Source organism: Andrena cerasifolii, chromosome 14 (genome assembly GCF_050908995.1).
Source record: "Andrena cerasifolii isolate SP2316 chromosome 14, iyAndCera1_principal, whole genome shotgun sequence".
NCBI lineage: Eukaryota > Metazoa > Arthropoda > Insecta > Hymenoptera > Andrenidae > Andrena > Andrena cerasifolii.
Window position 1 is genome coordinate 7,644,490 of NC_135131.1, and position 17,623 is coordinate 7,662,112.

General features: G+C 44.8%; 1 protein-coding gene across 14 annotated transcripts in view; it reads right to left on the minus strand.

The window, feature by feature from the left end:
- Positions 1-2,763: 2,763 nt before the first annotated feature.
- Tmod (tropomodulin) overlaps positions 2,764-17,623 on the minus strand; it is a 68,894-nt gene continuing 54,034 nt past the window's right edge. For 8 of the 14 annotated variants that reach the window (XM_076826912.1, XM_076826915.1, XM_076826913.1 and 5 more), the window contains one exon: positions 16,672-16,959. Coding sequence is in view for 4 of the 14 variants with exons in the window: in XM_076826915.1 (XP_076683030.1) it covers positions 16,925-16,959 (35 nt within the window). In the remaining 10 variants the exon portion in view is untranslated. Of the gene's footprint in view, positions 6,394-9,124; positions 15,483-16,671; positions 16,960-17,623 lie in introns of those variants that run through there. The other 6 variants (XR_013087104.1, XR_013087105.1, XM_076826917.1 and 3 more) reach the window with 3 other exon arrangements.

Here is a 17,623-nt window from a genome sequence, read left to right on the forward strand (position 1 = left end):
GCATCTGAACTCCGCTACTGGTCAATTTTTCGATCCACTTTCCGTTCATTTCTTGTTTCGGAACTTATTTTCGACTTTGTGGCGTTTCCGTGACAGGTTAAATTTCTGTTTGCAACTTTGTCACGGGAGCAGATTGAAATTTGGACGGTCGCGGAAACCCCACGAAGTTGCAAGCACAGATTTTATTTCTCGAACCTTGAAAGTTTTCAGTTAAATAATTTGCGACGTTGAATGAAAAATTTCCATTTACGCGATTCCCTTCGTCCTATTAGATAATATAAGAACAAACGTTGCGCACGAGGAATACTCGTATGCGTCGCATACGTTGGAAATATTTTCCACGATGCTTTTCACGTGGCATCCGTGAGAGACGATAATTCTGTTTCGCAAAGCAAGTGGAAGTTTCGTGCAAGCTTAACGCGGTAAAAAATCGAATTAGCCGACTATTATTCAGGGTCTGCGGCGCGGTGCCTTAGTTTGCATTTCACAGAACAAATTTCCATGTCTATAAGGATATCAAGGAGAGCATAAACTACGTCCAACAGGGCAGAAAATATGGCAACAGCATTTTCTTCCTCTTCCCTTTTTGTCTTAAATTACGACCCACTTATTCGAGTCATAATATTCTATACTTCGTTCCTCTATTTCGCGACAAGAAATGCAAAATCTCAATCCATCGTACCTCACTATCTCAAATAGTCTCGCTTTTATCTAATTTATCTTTATTCCCAATCCAATACCCCGAAATTCTGAATGCATCGCACCCTCTATACATTAAACCGTGCAGAATTATTCTATAATAACATACCGAGTCCAACAAGTGGAAGATTATACTGGAGATTGTAAGGGCAAGATCACCCTATTATTACCTTCTCTACAAGGTCTTAAATGTACTCAGCATACCAAAGGTCATTTGATCGACTAATTACCTGAATAACGCTGAGCTTCTACTGTGATACTGCCAGAATGGAGCTGCAACTCCCTAGGTATTCCCCCAAACGCGGCCCGAATTCGTGCATCCCGTTGTAGAATTTCCCAACGGGCCAGTCACGCAATTACGTATTTCGCGTCCGTCTCATTAAGAGCAGTTCGTATCGCCGTGCAATTTTCCTGGCAACTGATGCGAAGTCCTGAAAAGTGGCAAGCGCACATTCCCCGAGAAAGCGTTTCTCGCCCCCGCTGCGACACTCCCGCCTGGACTCGATCAACAAACATCCCGGGGAAGATGTCTCGCGTGACAAACCCAGCTGGGTAATTACGAGGATCGCTAAGTAGATGCGCCCGGAATTAAGCTGCCGAAGAAATACGTCTAGGATCATTAAACAGATTACCCTGTTCGCTGCGATCGCTCCCAAAAGTAACACAAGCGGTGATCACGAAGGAAGTATACCCCCGAGGCTACGCGACCTCGGAGTTCGCGCTGAATTGTACGTAACCCTCTCGGATTTACAACACCAATACCCCATCCTGTCGTCCCCCGCTTGGCAAATAGAATTTCGTCCGAAATTCCAGCCACGAATGGATCCCCGATCCTTCGCAGAGGGGAAACACTAATTCCGACCAGCACAAACAGTCACGATTCCGATACCGAAGATACGAGCGCGCCGAGTCCCGCTAACCGAACTTCCGTCCCGAGTCGCACACGCGGAACAAAGTCGAGGGCGCGAAGCGAGCGTTTTCATGTAAATTGCCAAGGCGAGGGCGACACTTACGGGGGAACCACCTGTGCAATTTGGAGCACAGCTGTGAATCGCATAGCGAGCAGCCGAAAACTCGACTGAGACGGCTGAATCCGGCGGCAGCAACTCCCGGAATCAATTTGCATTCAATAATCCGCGATCGTTAAGTCGAATATACTCGCCGGAGCATGGATACCGGGGCTAACGCGCACCGACCACCAGCCCGGAAATCGGCATGCGGATTAGACGCTCTGCAGCGCGATAAGACGTCCCCCCATGCCCGCCCCGCGTCCTTACTTACTCCCTTGTCAATGGGACACGGTCCCAGGCTGGGCGAACGCGTGCCTGCAAACGACTCCATTCATCCACTGTCTAAGCGTCCAACTAACTACAGATTCGACCAGCTCGTCGCGCTTCCAATTGTGACGAGTAGGGGCGACGTATCTGGGAAGCCATCCTTTCTTCCTCCACAGGTTGAATGGCATCGATGATGGGTCGCAGGTTTTTGGGGTAGAGAATTTTGAAGGTGTCGCATAGTTGGCATCGAGGGATCTTGGGGTTATATTATAAGGGTCCATTTACCTTTTTAGTTCCCTTTCGCTTGATTAGCGAATCGTAGCTGAGGGTAATTTTTTTGTTAATTCAAGTACTACTACATTACCCGCGATTACTTCGCGTGTCAGGTGACACTGATATGTTCTGGTTGTATAGGGATTCTCTTTCAGGTATAATATGAAGTATTTTCTAGCAACATATAGGGTTGCTTCGGCCTTAAAAAGACCCTAAAGAGCGATAACAACAACAACACCTCGACGTGGAACGCCATACCCGCCCACCAAGAAAATTTCACCCACTTACAAGCGGCGCGCCAGGAGAAAAACGGTCACCCATCTTTTCCCAGTTCGCCACGCGATGCATGTAACTTCGGTGATCGAACGGGTACCTGTCTTTCCGTCACGTCCACCGACGCTGGTAATATGACGTGATAGCAAGCGCCGAGTACAGAGAGAATCAGGATTCACTTTGTCCCAAATATTTACAGAAGGGTTCGAAATGAATGGAGAAGAAAGAGTCGCTGGGAGTATTGCGTTTTTCGACAGTTTATTTAAACTTCGTGTTACAATATAAGGCTAGCAGCAAGGCTTTGATCGTGCGCGTGCAGTTGAGTCTCGTACGTATACAATAGAATACGTGATTACCTGTGGTGTGCCGGAGTGCGAATGCGAATACGTTGATTACAAGAAGAAGAACGCGTATTCGAAAGGCCGCGAGCGTGACGAATGATTACAATATGCCATTTATTTTTTCCATTTTACTTTTTCGTCTAATTAGTCTGCGTCACCCGTTTTGTCACTCTATGCGTCTACTGACCCTCTGATCAAAACGCTCGTCACTCATTCTACACCATTCGATACCCCCTTTCACTCATCTTCTTCCACCCACCCCTCGCGAAGCGATATCCGCGACGTTCGGTCACACGCCCGTGCATTCATCTTACGCTACATGTACAATTCCACGAACTATTAGAAACGACAGCGAAGACAATATTTACAGACTGATCTCGTATGCTAATTAATTAGAAGAACGTTTCGTTAGTACCTTAGCGAGTATTACAGCGGAGCGGCCGGGGGATGAACGGATCAATGTTTCGCCGATTCTTCAAAAAGGAAAATCATCCCCCGATCGTTCGACTAACGCTCGGATGGAGAGTACCGTTGAATCGAAATCGCGGGCCAAGTTATTACCTCGCGATGTCGTTCGGCGATCTCGAACGAGGATTCTCTCGAAGCAACCGTGACACTTAAACGCGTTCGACGACGTTGGACTTATACACTACACAGCGTGCAAACGCTACAACGATAAGAATGTTCAACGAATGGACTTTGACATAGGGAAAATGCAAGTGCCGAAGAAAGTAACGTGGCTGATATTATTGACCTGTACCACTTGTGACGGAAATGGGTACAAACATCCACAACCTTCGTCTATTTTGAGACTGATCGTTAAGAGCTGGTAGCTTCTACAGGAAGATACGGTGACCGTTGATTCGAATGATCCCTGATTTAAGCTAGGTCTCAATTAGGTCCAAGTTGAAAATAGATATAGCCTATCTATCAATTAAGAGATTAGGTCTGAATTTGAGCACTCGCTATGTCTAAGCCCCACAGCGCTATATAAAACTTTAAGCACACCATACATTGCAGGACGTACATGAAATATTCACCACATACAAGGTAAATCCGTCTCAATCACGTGCTTCATTTAGTGCCACGTTCAGATGCCGCCAAGTTAACGAGAAGGTCCATTCTCGAGCTCGACGGCACCTCCCTCCGAGCGTTTCCTTATCTAACATTAGGACAAGTGTCGCAATATATTAATATTACTCGTAAATTTCTTACATCTCGCGACGCCACGAGCCGCCCTTGGTTTCCACGGTGTCTCTGGGCGCGGAGGTGCGCGCCTTCAAACGGCAAAAGCGACAGAAATGATTCGTATATCACATCCTCTCCACCGTTCTCTCCCATCCATTCGCGCGATCACATCCTCTCGGAACGCTCTCTCAATTACAGACGATATTCGACGCGACCGCACGAAAGGGTCCTGGTCAGCCGTTCCTCGAATGGCCGCCCACGGCGATGCTGGGTAAAAATAATATTTCAGGGAAAATCTCGGCGACCTCGGGGCGGTGATTGTCGCCGAAAGATTCGTTTAAAGCGGCTGCCACGTAACACTGCGGTGGCGTGTCTCGCACCCCGACGCTGAGAGAATGATTTAGGAGCAAAAATGAAACGTTCTTTCTTTAAAGAAAGAAGGATTTTTTTAAAAAAAAAATAATTACTGTCATTTATCTAATTCATTTATGAAGTAAAACGGTTGCCTTTCGACTTTTACATACTTACGCTAAAAAGATTTACTTTCATTAATTACGAATTAATTCACCGATTGTTGGTGAAGAAATAAATGTGAAGGATTCGCGACTTCATCCCTGATAAATAATTCGTATGTTTAAAATTACTTGAAAATTCTGGGACACTCTGTATTTCTAGCTCTCCTCAGATTTGCTTTCGTATTAAGTGTCCCTTGTTTAATAATCAGCGAGTACTAAACTCGACGGTTAAAATTTAAAAAATTCAACGGTTTTAAAATACTTTTTTAAAGCCGGAAGTCACCACTACCACCGAGGTCGTTCCACGCTTTCGAAATACTATGTTGGAGCCTTCCAGGGAGATTCTTCGACAAACTGTTTAAAACGAGTACGATTTCGAGCCTGGTCGACTATGATTTCCGTCAACGAATTTCTGGCTACACTGCATGTCTTCCGATTACATAGTTACGTCATATATCAGCGATGTCTCGATATTCCATTGACGGAGTTCCACCTCGCAGCGGCAATGCGAGCAGAGTTCGCTGATTCCCCGCGTAGCACGGAGCCCCACGATCGAGATTCGCTCGAGCCTTTCGCTGGCGGCGGGTGTTTCGCAGTGTCGCGTAAAAGCGGCAGAAACGCGATTAACGTGGAAAATAATCACGCGCCGTGAACGAGAGCGAGTCCTTTGCGCTTGAATGACGCGAATCAATCGCGATCGTTGTTGCACTTTCGCGCCGGCGGATGCTATCTCCGAACCTGATTCCACGCTGTGCGTATCGAGCAGTTCATTTCCATCGTCGTTCATGAGATGAACATCCGAACGAAGAATTGACGATTGGACAGAAATTAGTCGCGACAGTGCTGAACCTAGCGCGCATTACCGATTTTCTGTCGGTCGACAGTTTAATCGGCGAAAAAGTCAAATTACTGCTCCACTGTTTTTTTTTTTTTTACTAAACGGAGTAACGTCTTCCCGTTCCCTTAAATAGGAAAGGGAGATTGTTGCCCGACTGAACTGTTTTGAACGATGGGAAATCGTGGACAGTGCTCGATTTAAGTATCTCAAAATTAAAGCAAAGAAGTGAACGACTCGGTTCGCGTGGTTTGTATTTATCGAGACCGAAGACGGTTAAAAATAAGAAAACGAAAGGATCCAGGCCTGGGATGACGTTCAAGCTCACTGACCTGCGTAAAGGCAGGGCGCAAGAGCACTGGATCCACTGGCGGAAGTGGTCAGGTGCGATTCAGCGGGTTCCCTGGCTTCCGGCTGGGAAAACGAGACACTTCCTGGTGGTCTGAATGCGCTCGGAAGGGAAACAGGAAGCGACAGCGGAACGGCTAGGCTGCTTTCGAAACTGAAACCGCGGGACTCGACCGCGAAAACGCGCAGGAAAGTAATCGATGGTGTTCGATCATGGGAACATTCCCGTCCATCCTACGCGCCTGTGTTTCACACGAAGCCTGTTTCTATTTCTTTAAACATCGCACATTTCTCTATTAAAAAATCCTCTTGGCTGAGGAAGATCGAATGCGTTGAAAAATGTTAGCGAATCTTGAGAAAGGTTGAAATTTAGAATTTCAAGGCACTCGGAATTTTTAAACGAAGCTTTGGAAATTTGTAGAATTTTTTAAGCCCCTTCCGCAAGCGATGTTCCCTAAACGGGCACGTTTTCTGTATTTTTATACGCTTTAAGTCTGAAGCGATATATTTTCAGCGAGAGAATAACTTGGTCATCGTTGTCGCTATCGAGGTCGGAGCCGTGGTTGTGGGCACAGGTGATCATCGCTGCAGGGCCCAGCCGATGGTATAGTTACGGGAAGTCCTTCCCGTGCGGTGCAGCCGATCTGTGGAAAAGAATTCACCCATCGATGGCCCCGTGTGAGAACACGCTCGAAAAGTCGCAGGGTCAGCAATCAGTGAACTGAATCGAACGATCCGGTGACTTCGAGTCCTGCATCTCCTCCGAACAGAAATTACTGAACAACCCCTCTTAAGATAGGAGCAAACGAAAAAGCAGCGGTAGATTGTGTACAAGGTGTTGATTAATACAAGGTGGGTGCTGCATTCACTTATATTCTTATCGTGATGTTTTTTTTTTCATTTATGTGCTTCACTAGTGACGAATGCGAGATTCCCTTTTTCTAGTCACTCAATTCACCTATCATGTGTACTACTTATTACGAAACAGAGAGTAATGTCACTAAATAAAACAACTACTGTCGCCCTTCTTCAGACTTCAAACCTTAGCTAACGAAATTGGTAACGAATTGCTTCGCAAAAGTTTATGGCTCATAGGGATCGTCCTTAAATTACCTAAGGGTGGTCGCAAATTTCTAACGTTTTCTTGTCAGGGGGGAAGAGAGAGTCAGGCAGCGTCTTAAGTAATATTTTTTAACCGAAGTTCCAATATGAGTAGCTTAAAAAATGATGTTACATCGCACACACGAAACTGAGTTAATTCATTTAAACCTTTAAAAGAATTTTAATAACTGAAACAATTCGATGTACAAAATATTACGTAAGGAAGGGGGAGGTTGGAATATAAAATCTTACGAATTTTTAGATTTGAAGAGGGAGAGGGTAAGAAATCGCTAAAATTACCCTTACGTAATTTAAGGACGGCCCCATATATGACACATGTATCGCAAACTTCAGCCTGAATAAAATTACCCGCAAAAGTTACTTTGATTTATCGAGGAGCCCCCAAAATACACAACGAACCGCGAATCGCCTTCGATCAAGTGGAAAGACACCCTCGACAGGCATACGCGTGCGACACCCGCAGGAATGTCGCGGAATCCTTATTACACGGGATCCGAATTACAAATGGAAGTGAATGCGGCGTGTAATGAATTATTTATGTCCGAGCTGAGTGTTACCTCGACGCCGTTCACCCGCGATCGTCGACTGCGACGATATAAATGGATTCGAGGCGGAGGCGGGAGATCAAAGCGGCGCGACGGCGTTAAAGCGGAACGAGAGGAATAAAAAAAGGGGGGGAAAGATGAGGGAGAGCGCGAAAACGAGTAAAAAAAATAGACGGCCGGCGGTGTGCATCGCGAGCATCTTTCGAAGGGATGATCTACGCGCGACGCGTCGTGTCTCTTTCATTCCGTCTCGACGCGACTCGTAAAGCTTCAAATAATTAACGCGGCGGCGGCGGTGTGCGTGCCGCGAAACGCTTATTTTTACGATGAAATTTCTCGTTTGATGGCTCGGAGAGCTTACCTCTTCGAAAAAAAGAAGAACTATCTCGAGTGTTTAACTTCATCGAAATGATTATGCAAATGTATGCAACAGAAAAGAAGATGTAAAATGAAAAAAAAAGTGAGATCTTCATTTTAATCGCCAATAATTGAAATTTGAGGTTCGAGGTGTTTAATAGCAAACGTTTTTAATCTTCCACAGAGTGTACTAAAAATATGAAAAAGTACATCTGTGTAATAAATACGAAATTAGAAGATTGTATTTAATCGATGAATTATGGAAAGTGTAAATTGTCCGTCGCTCTACTTTCTGCTCCACTTAAAAATTTCCTTGCCATCGAGTGGAAGTTTCAAGTTTTTTTTAGCATCAAATCCCAGCCGCGGCGAAATTTCAACTAAACTACGACTCGGTCGGAAATTACTGTCGAGAGCGCGCAGTTACGCGCGAGCATTTTTAACGTGTCACCATCGTTTTCGCCAATCTCGATAAGCAAAGAGGTTCCCGTGGCCCGCGGCGAATCGATTTTGTTGAAAAGCGCGACGTTATTACACGGGATATTGTTTAAAACGCAAACACGAGGCGGTCGTTGGCCCTTTATGCGACGGCAACTGCGCGTATTAGCATCCGAGAGGCGCGAGAAAATGCAGGGCGCAGTTGGCGAAATTTTATGGCCGTCACTCGCTATTTCACTACACTCGTAATGCGTCAGAAATGAGATCACTGCGGACTAAGTAGCCATGTCTCTCGTTTAACTAAAAATAACGAAGTGATTGTTCATTTATTTAAATACGCTGCACTTCCCTTTCGAATGAAAGCATTATTGGTTTGCGGGAGGATTATTATCCTTAAACTGAAATGTACTCGCATCTATTTGTGAATGCAGATTTGAGAGAACGAATTAAAGTACAGCGGCCAACCGCAGGTACTGGGCCATAGTAAAGCTTGCAAAAACTGCCTGGATGCCAGCTAACAAATAAATTCAACTTGAATATAGAAATGACACCGATAGTCGATATTTGAATGGCAAACCGTGGTCCACATATTGCTCCTACAAACGCTACTCCGATTTCGCAACGGTGACAAATGAACCTGACATATTTCACGGATAAATTGTTCGTTATTCAACGATTATAAATACATTAATTCTCCAGCGTTTCGCGTCGAAGCTCGTATCGCGAAATATCGTGTTTGCTGGCTCCCTTTCCTGCCACTCGTAAACGTTTGATTCGCGACAGGATACGCTGCCTTTCTCGTTCGACTGAATTTTTTTCAAAGTAAGTTTTTACCTCGTAACGCCTATATAACACCCCTTTCATCCACGAGAAAAGGAATAGTCGAACAATTAGCGATTATCCACGTGGCCGTCGCTTCTTTTTTTTATGAAACTCTGATGATCGAGCGTCGATGAAAAGGAGGCTTTTTTCTCTCCCACAAATCACGAAAAATTGCAAACGACCGCCGTACGGAAAACTTTCGGTGGAAATCAGATTTATTGGCGCGCCGTAATTTTTTGCAGAATACGGAGCGGCTGTGTCTGCCAGCGGGAGATAAATGAAACGCGGCCGCGAAAAGTTTCGCTATCCAAACGGCGCGGTGAGTACAGTCGAATAGTATTTCGAATATTGATCGAGTATTATAAACGGAACGGGAGACTGACTGAGCTCTCTAGGTCAGATTTATTACAACGTTTCAACGTCACTCGTTGCCGAACGACAAGAGTTACTTCCATCGCCGCTGGCGGGGTGGAGACTAATTCGGTCGGGGTGCTATCAATTTTTAAGTAAGTGTTCGTAGGGAATTCAGGCACTCTTCTAAATTTAGTAAAAAATTGGTTTATCATTCAGTGCGCACTGTGTCTAACGATAATTGTTTTATTTCAGTGTTTTTTGTTGGTCTGGAGGTTAATTTCAGTTCTCCAATGGAGCTTCTATCTTTAAATCTTCGAAGTTTTCGTTAATCTGGATAAATTCTGATTCGAATACAGCACCACTTTTACTGGGAGCAAGGCACGTCTGACCGTACGCGGACCGCCATCACTTAAAGAATTGCACGGACCGTATTCTTTCTCGCAGTTCAGTGATACGAGTCAACCATATCCCCGCATCATTTAGGATGACACTTTTGAGACTTGTTTCGAATAAAAATCGCTTAACACTTTAAACGAAGAGCAAGGGGGAAACACAGGGAATGGCACAAAACAGCTTTATCGAGAGAATTAAGGTTTTTTGTTCCAGTGCAGAGTGGACATTACTTGTTTTTAACCAGTATACTAAAACTTTATTTGAACCTTAGAACCCTTTGTGATTCGATAGTTCTGTACGAAAAATGGACATTCCTCGTTTTTTCCCTTACCCTTCAAATATACCTATATGTATGCAACACTAGATTTTCCTGGACCAACTCCTTTCCATCGCAACGCACATCTCAGCCAACCGAATAACCCCGCAGAATGCAAGCTCTAGGAAAACTGTTCATTCAAAATATCAAGTTACGTATCACCCTACACGAGCTACTTTGTGCAACGATTAAAAGGTTCTTTGTACGGGAGGTACAGCGAGACACCAACGAAATAGTACCCGCAGTTTGCGGTACAGTTCACAAGATCCCCTGCCGGAAAAGCTACAACTCGCCGGACGAAAGGACATTCTATTAACCAACGTTTGTCACTAAACCCCTGGTGTCGTTTCGCGCGAGCAGAACTACGCATTTAATGATAAAGGAGGCGGGGGGCTCGCGAGTTCGGAAGCGAGGAAGACAAGAGGAAAGTCCTCGTTTCACGGCACATTAAGTTCCAACGGGACGACGAACCGGCGGAGGCCGGGGAGGGAGGGATATTCTTAAAAGGTTGTTGCATCGAGAACGCGAGCGAGGGAAACGGATGAAGAGAAAATGGCGGGGTAACTGCTAGAAGCTTCTCGCTGCAGAAGATGAAACCCAGTGATGCGTCAATCGAGTGTGAAACGTCCGACCCCGGTGATTCCGAAGTTTCCTTTCCTCGTTCCTATTGCGTCAGAGGGGTAACGTCATTCCCTGAGATCCTCCACCCGTTCCTCCGTCGACGACCGACGGCCTTGTCGATTTCACTTCGCCAGTCGCTGTCACCCAACGTCCCCTGAGAATTGTTTTCTCGCTGACCAATGGTGCAAGCCCGATGACGCTAAAACCTTTCCTTCGTTGTGACGTTCAACGTAAGTGAAATTTCAAGGCGGAAGTTTGGCTTCCGGAATAATCTATGTGGTTTTTCCAATTTCAACAAAAGACTTCAAGTTTCAACATAGAATCATCAACGAAAATCTGCGACAAATTAAACCGTGCCCTTATTGATTAGAACTGGGTCTCTGTTTGAGCATTCGAGTCGGGTATAGTCCAATCTGAAACAGAAGATACCTGAAGACTTCCACCCCCGACCAGAGATCTCCTCAACTGATGGAAAACTTGCTGAGCAGAGTAATTGGGGTCAGTGTGTCGATGATCAGACTTAACCCAGCTTCGAAAGAAAAGGGGGTGCGATCGATCTTAACGTTAATGTAGCAGGCCATCCAGAGAGGCGTCAAAGTTTCCACAAAGAATAATATGTTTACGAAACGTCACATTAAAATTCAGTAATTATTACAGTACCACGAACTATAATTCAAGAATTCATCTTCCTTTGCCACTACACACTTCAATTCCTGCTCTAACAATATAATATGTGAATAAAATGACCAACTACTCCCCGAAATTCCTCGTCCAGGCAAAAACCACCCCCATCCAGGCGATCTGAGGCCACGGCAAGATGTGCACTCGGCTGCATTTACTGCACAAGTGGCTACACGATGCAAGGCGAGGGTGCCAGTGTGCCAAAAAACGCGGATCGATCGGTTGGTTTACGTAAACGCATCGGTGTCACACGAATGTGAGCCGCGTTATCGGATCGAGGCATTGCAGCGTCGTTACGTAACACGTAAGCCGAACACCAAGCTGCGGGACGCCAGGGGGGAGGGCCGTTAATAACCCCCGCATTACGGCTCTCACCGCGATATACAACTGCGTGCCCCCAACTAGCGAGATGCCGTCGTTCCCTATTTTACGGGGAATTAATTATTAGCGCGCGCCAGCCAGGAGGCGACGGCTGTTGCACGGCTGCAGGATGAAACTGCGAGTGCAATGGAATCGCGGTTCCCCGTACGATTGTCACCGCGCTGAATAATTCCCCGTCTCGCGTGTATAATTACATCGCGCCGCGTTTCTTCTACGTGCTGGAGGAAAAAAGGGAAGTTTCAGCACTTATCACGTCGCTTGCTGCAGGGGAAGGAAATGAATTGGGTGGTTAAAGCCAGTGTGAATTGTGGGTCCTTTTTTACATGCTTGCGTTGGTCCGCGACATTTTGGATTTTGAGTTGTCCGAGGTCTGTCACGTGAGATTCGCTTTTGAAAGGTGCAAATCCACGAGGCGGCAAAAATAATCTCGCGTGAGACTTTTAATCTCATGGGACAATTATTTCATTATTTTTTAATTATTTTGTTATTAGTTCCATGAAATTAGACTCTCACGGGGCAAGTTTCGTGATATATTTTTAAAAATCTCATCTCTCGCGACTGTTTGCATTATTTACATTTAGTTGTTGCTGAGATTTTTGGCTGCTAATAGAAAAGTCTCATGTAAAATCTTACCGTGGATTCGCACCTCAAGTGATGCTGTCACAGATTCAGAAATTTCGAAATCAACTGTATTCGAAAAGACCGGGAAGGCTGGTTTTATATCAAACAAGGATGCAAATTTAATCGTGAACGCGTAATGAAGATTGTATGAGTAATAATGCGCGTGTCGTTGGGTGTTTTGTGTGAAGAATGGAGCCAATGACGATCACCGTTTCATTCTAACGAGTACGTTAAAGTGCAATCGGGTAACACAAGTGTACTATCTGTAGGGATATTGAAATTGGTGCACAAACGAATGGGGAGGGATGGGAGGAGCGTGGATTTGCCAATACTATAAAATTTCCCCGAGATGAACGAGCGCCGTGATAGAGGAACAGAATAATATCCTGTGAAAAATTCGTTGAGCAGGGAGGAGGAGAGAAACGGCGGAGAAAGGTGGCAGAGTATCGATGATAGCGTAAAATCCAAAATAGATGAGAAGAAATAGTCGGCGATGTCTGATGGAGGGCAGAAGCAAAAAAGAGAATGGAGAAACCGAGGATAAAAAGAGCAAGTCGAGGAAGAAAAAACTCGGTTGTATGCAGCACGGTTGGAAAAGTAATTGAAGCCTCAATTGCCGAATAAATTGGCTCGAATTTCTATCGCAAGTCCTTCCCTGCTCCCCATTCCCGTTGGTCCCGCGTTTATCCGCTGATTTTACAGGACAAAGTAACGCGGTGTGCGCCAAATATGAATGCAGAAACCAATCTCCATGTGTGATGACATGCCCTTGTGCACGCGATCACGAAATACGCTACTACCTTAACTGCTTCAATGAAATGTGTCTCCGATGTTAGTCCGGTAGGTTCTCATACTTAACGAGAAAGGGGAGCCACCAGAAAATCATATTTTGCGAGGTATAACGAAGGGAAAGTTCGTAGTAATTTCTTAAAAGAACAGATGAATCCTTTCCGCACCATTTAATGCAAGTTTGCATTAAGCAAAAGTGTATTTAGTATCACTTACTAATGCACTTGATACCATGTGTTAATTTCTCACCTACTACCTATTACGTAACGCGTAATAAATGCTTTTTAATTAAAGTTCTCGAAATTTAATTTAACCCCGACAAAATATTCCTTCAATTACTGTCCACTCACAAACACGCGGCAGCCAGTAATCGACTTCCCATACTGAAAATAATTTCCCTACGAGGTGGACGGCGTCGTTTCGCATTCTAAAATTTAATGCCAACTCCAGTATCGAGGAGGGACGAATTGGCCGTACGACTGAATACAAATGGGTTCATTTGCAAAGGAGCGAACAGGGAGTCCGAGCAACGGACAAACAGGTAGTCGAACCCTATTATTATTCTTCCGACCCTCTGTTTCTTTTACTTTCGTTTCCTTGTCAAAATCTACGTACAATCAAGCGGCTGACAAACGGCCGAAGGGAAACTCGCATAAAATCGACGTAAATTCAATTAGCTCCGTACGCACCCATTCCTCTTTCCACGCGAAAGGAATTGCACCGGGGTGCTTTCACCGTCGTCGGATCGTTCGTTCAGCGTTTCGGAGTTTTATTCACATTCAGCGCTACAGATTAGTCAACTTTGACATCAATGTGCGTTCCTTTACTCGTTAATACTGCAGTGTACGTTAAAGAGATAACGATTAAAATACTACTAGCACTTGTTAACCAGAATATCCTACCGTGAATCGTAACCGCTGAACAAGAAATTAACAATATCTGCGTTAATGTGCAATCGCGATGCTTGTGCGTGAAATACTTCCAGGTGCAATGCGTGCACGTTAAAACAAGAAAATATATTCCTTTAAAAAAAAAAAACACGCCAGAAAGGTAGATTTTCCGCTGCACCGGCGGCGGGAAATACGGCGAAAGGACGTATCGGTGCCAGGGTGAAAACAAAATGATCGTGCAACGAGATTCTCGTCGGTGTCCAACCGAATACAAATTCCCCTCCAACAATACGATTTGCATGTTTGGAAAAACACAGTGCTCCCCAGTTATGATCGAGAAAGATTAACGTGTACACGGATCTCGGTAAATCCGAAAGCTTATTGAATTTTCTGCACGCGGGTGCAGGCGGAGGAATTTAGTAGGTTGTGCAGGAAGCGATGGCCTCGAGAGGCTTCGAGTTGGATCCAATTCAAAGGGAAAACGTTTACGTTTTAGATCCCTTAAGGAATTTAATTACATTTCATTTCAAAAGAATCGACTTGCATAAATCACCGATGAATAACGATCGCTAGCTGACCATTTCGGTGATCCAAATTTGTTACTTTAAAACAATGACTACGCCCACTATTGAATTCGATTCTTTCTTCGATTTCATCCCCTCAGGATCCCGGAACATTCAAGATCCTCAACAGCTGCCGTCGAAACTTAGAAGATTCTTATAATTTTCGGGCATTAAATGGTATTGAAATGTGGTTAATTGGAACTCGGAGCGTTTCGAGTGCACGTGGAAGGAAATTGCAGGATAAAGTTGGAACAATGGTGGAATCGAAACGCCCGTCGCCGGAGGTACGTGGCAGGGTGTAAGTCCTACGATTACCACGATGGGAGCTTGTGTCGGGGAGGGCGGCTTTAAAAAAGTCACGGTGGATAGGTTTAAACGCGCTATTATATGAAGTAACACGTGGCCCGGCTGGCGCGATACAAGCTGCATGTAGTTAACTACTCGTTGCCCGTTGCAATCTCGAAATCGACCGGGAGCTTTAACTTGGGAGCACGCACGCCGATAAAAAGGGCTTCCGGGCGGCGCGATATACGCGCCGTTACGCCCGGGAAATATTTTCCCCCGTTATCGCCGGCGAAGTTTCGCCGAGCACCGACTAACAATTAGAATTCAGAGCCGGCAGATCATATTCAACCCTTAAACCGGTAGCTGGCCTCGAATGAATGTCGGATCTGTGTACGCACACGCGGTCTTTTTATCTTGATAGAATTGTTGCGTCCACCTGACCGGCCGCCTCTGCGTAACTGAAACTTTCCTCTCTAAGGTGACAGATAATGGAGCGTTTCACGTACGGTTTTAAGGTTGTTTTTCCTTCTGCGATATACCTTCGTTGAAGCTAGCTCACTGTAAGAGTGATTTGGTTAAAATTAGGGGTGGGTTTCTCGGAGCGTAGAAACCTCGAGAGCCAAGAAAATTTCGAGTTTCGAAAGTTCGCACTTTATTCGTTGTTCGAAACTCTTGAAACCCAGATAAGAAGAAATGTAAAATGATACTGTTATATTTTAATTAACTATGGTCAATTTCTGCAAAAATTTTGCCCACTTCAGTTCTTAAAGCAAGATATTCCAGTTACAAAATAGAATCAGCAGTTCAAGTTTCGAGAGTTAGAAGCCATACAAACTCTCGTTCTCGAGTTCCAAGAATTTAAAGATTAGACTCGAACCCACCCCTAGTTAAAATTAAAGTGTAATTAAAGAATCTATGGTACGTGTAGTATTTTTCCGACAAATGTAGATGGTATAGGTGCACTGGTACTTTTTATTAATAGCATGTGTCGGAGTAAGTGCTAGAATTAAGGGAAGATGGAAATCTTGTGATAGCTGTAATTGACAGTATGATTTGACTTAGCATAACAACTCAATTTGCAGAAATGGCTGCAACAGAAGCGATACAATTGTTTTGACGTTAGATACCTCCGTTACATCCATTTTCCATAAAACTTGAGACCGAGTTTATTCACAGACGCGACACACATCGGTGGAATACTTACACTTCGCTCGAATGCGTCGTAATAATTTATGTTCGAATGCAATAAACAGCCAACGGAATGAAAATTTCAGTCTACTCGAGGGGAGGAACAAGGCGAAAGCAGCATTTCATGGACAAAGAGACTGACAGTGCCTCGACAATGGACAGAGAAGTGGAGAATTGGCTTAAGGGTCAAATTCGGATCGTCGCTCGCAGTCTGAAAGAATCGTTGATAAAAGAGAAAGAGAACCATACGTGATCCAGGTAAACAAGGCGGGGTAAAGTGCCAGAGCGGTTTATTTGCGGTTCAATTTGCGCTAAAGTACAGATACTCATGCAAGACGAACAGTATGTACAGCGTGGATGTGCTCGTCCTCGAGCGAGGCAGAGAATCGATACAACGAAAGCGTGTGGAGAGTGGGAATTAAAAAAGAAAAGAAAAGAACAAGAAACTTAAATTCTTAAACTCGGAAACTCGACCGTACTGCCGTCGCGTCTACGGACAGCAGATTTTCCAAAGACGCGGACCCGCCGTGACAGTTCGTTGGGATTGAAACAAAGGCCGGAGAACGACAATGTTTATTCTGACACATATTGACAAAAGGCATAATTATACATAAAATGGAAAAAGCTTCCTCGATAGTTACGTTTGTCGATCCCGAATTAACTCGTGTAAAATTATAGCGGGAACAGTGTGCCGCGAGCGATGCATGAAAGTAAGTGGTGTTCCATATCTTATATATATATAGACGTATAACATATGGTAAATAAATATATAATATATGTACAAATAATACCTAGGCGAACGCCACTTCGCGTTAAGATGTCGCCACCCCGAGCCGGGACTGCCGTACTGCAACAGACACCCGAAACACTGTCATCATATGCGCTCAGCCGTCGTCAAGACAATTAAAAAAAAAAAGAACATTCTTCACCGATCGGTGGCATGCCGGCGAAGGATATGCGTGACGCGCACAATTCAACACGGCACACTTCTTACGCCAGGGATTGAAATTGTTAGCGAAATAATTCCATTACAAAGCGAAGGAGACCTCTATGAAAAAGTGTATCGAAATTGCCCTGCACAATTCCCTCGTACGAGGCTTCGTTTTAGAGAAAATCTGTCTCGAAGTTTGGTGGAGCGGTGGGGATAAACGACGTGGAGGGAGTGGGTGCATTCGACGGCCTCGAGAAGGTAATTAAGTCGTCTGGACTATAGTGGAGCATATGTCTCCTGGATTTTGGGAACATCGATTTTCTCAGGAACAAAACAACGTGCAAAGAATTCGTCGTACAGTTTCAATTTGTTCTTCCGTAGAGGATCGGCCGCGATATTAAAATAATAGCTAAAACGACACGGTAATGCGTGCGTTCTTTTTGCAACCGGTACCGTTCGCCGTGACGGATTTCTGAAACCATTTGAAAACCCAGGACTTTTATTATTTCAGCTTTCAACCCCTGCTTTATATACATTCTTCGCGCACTCGACCGCGAATATTGCAGGGGGAATGTTTCCT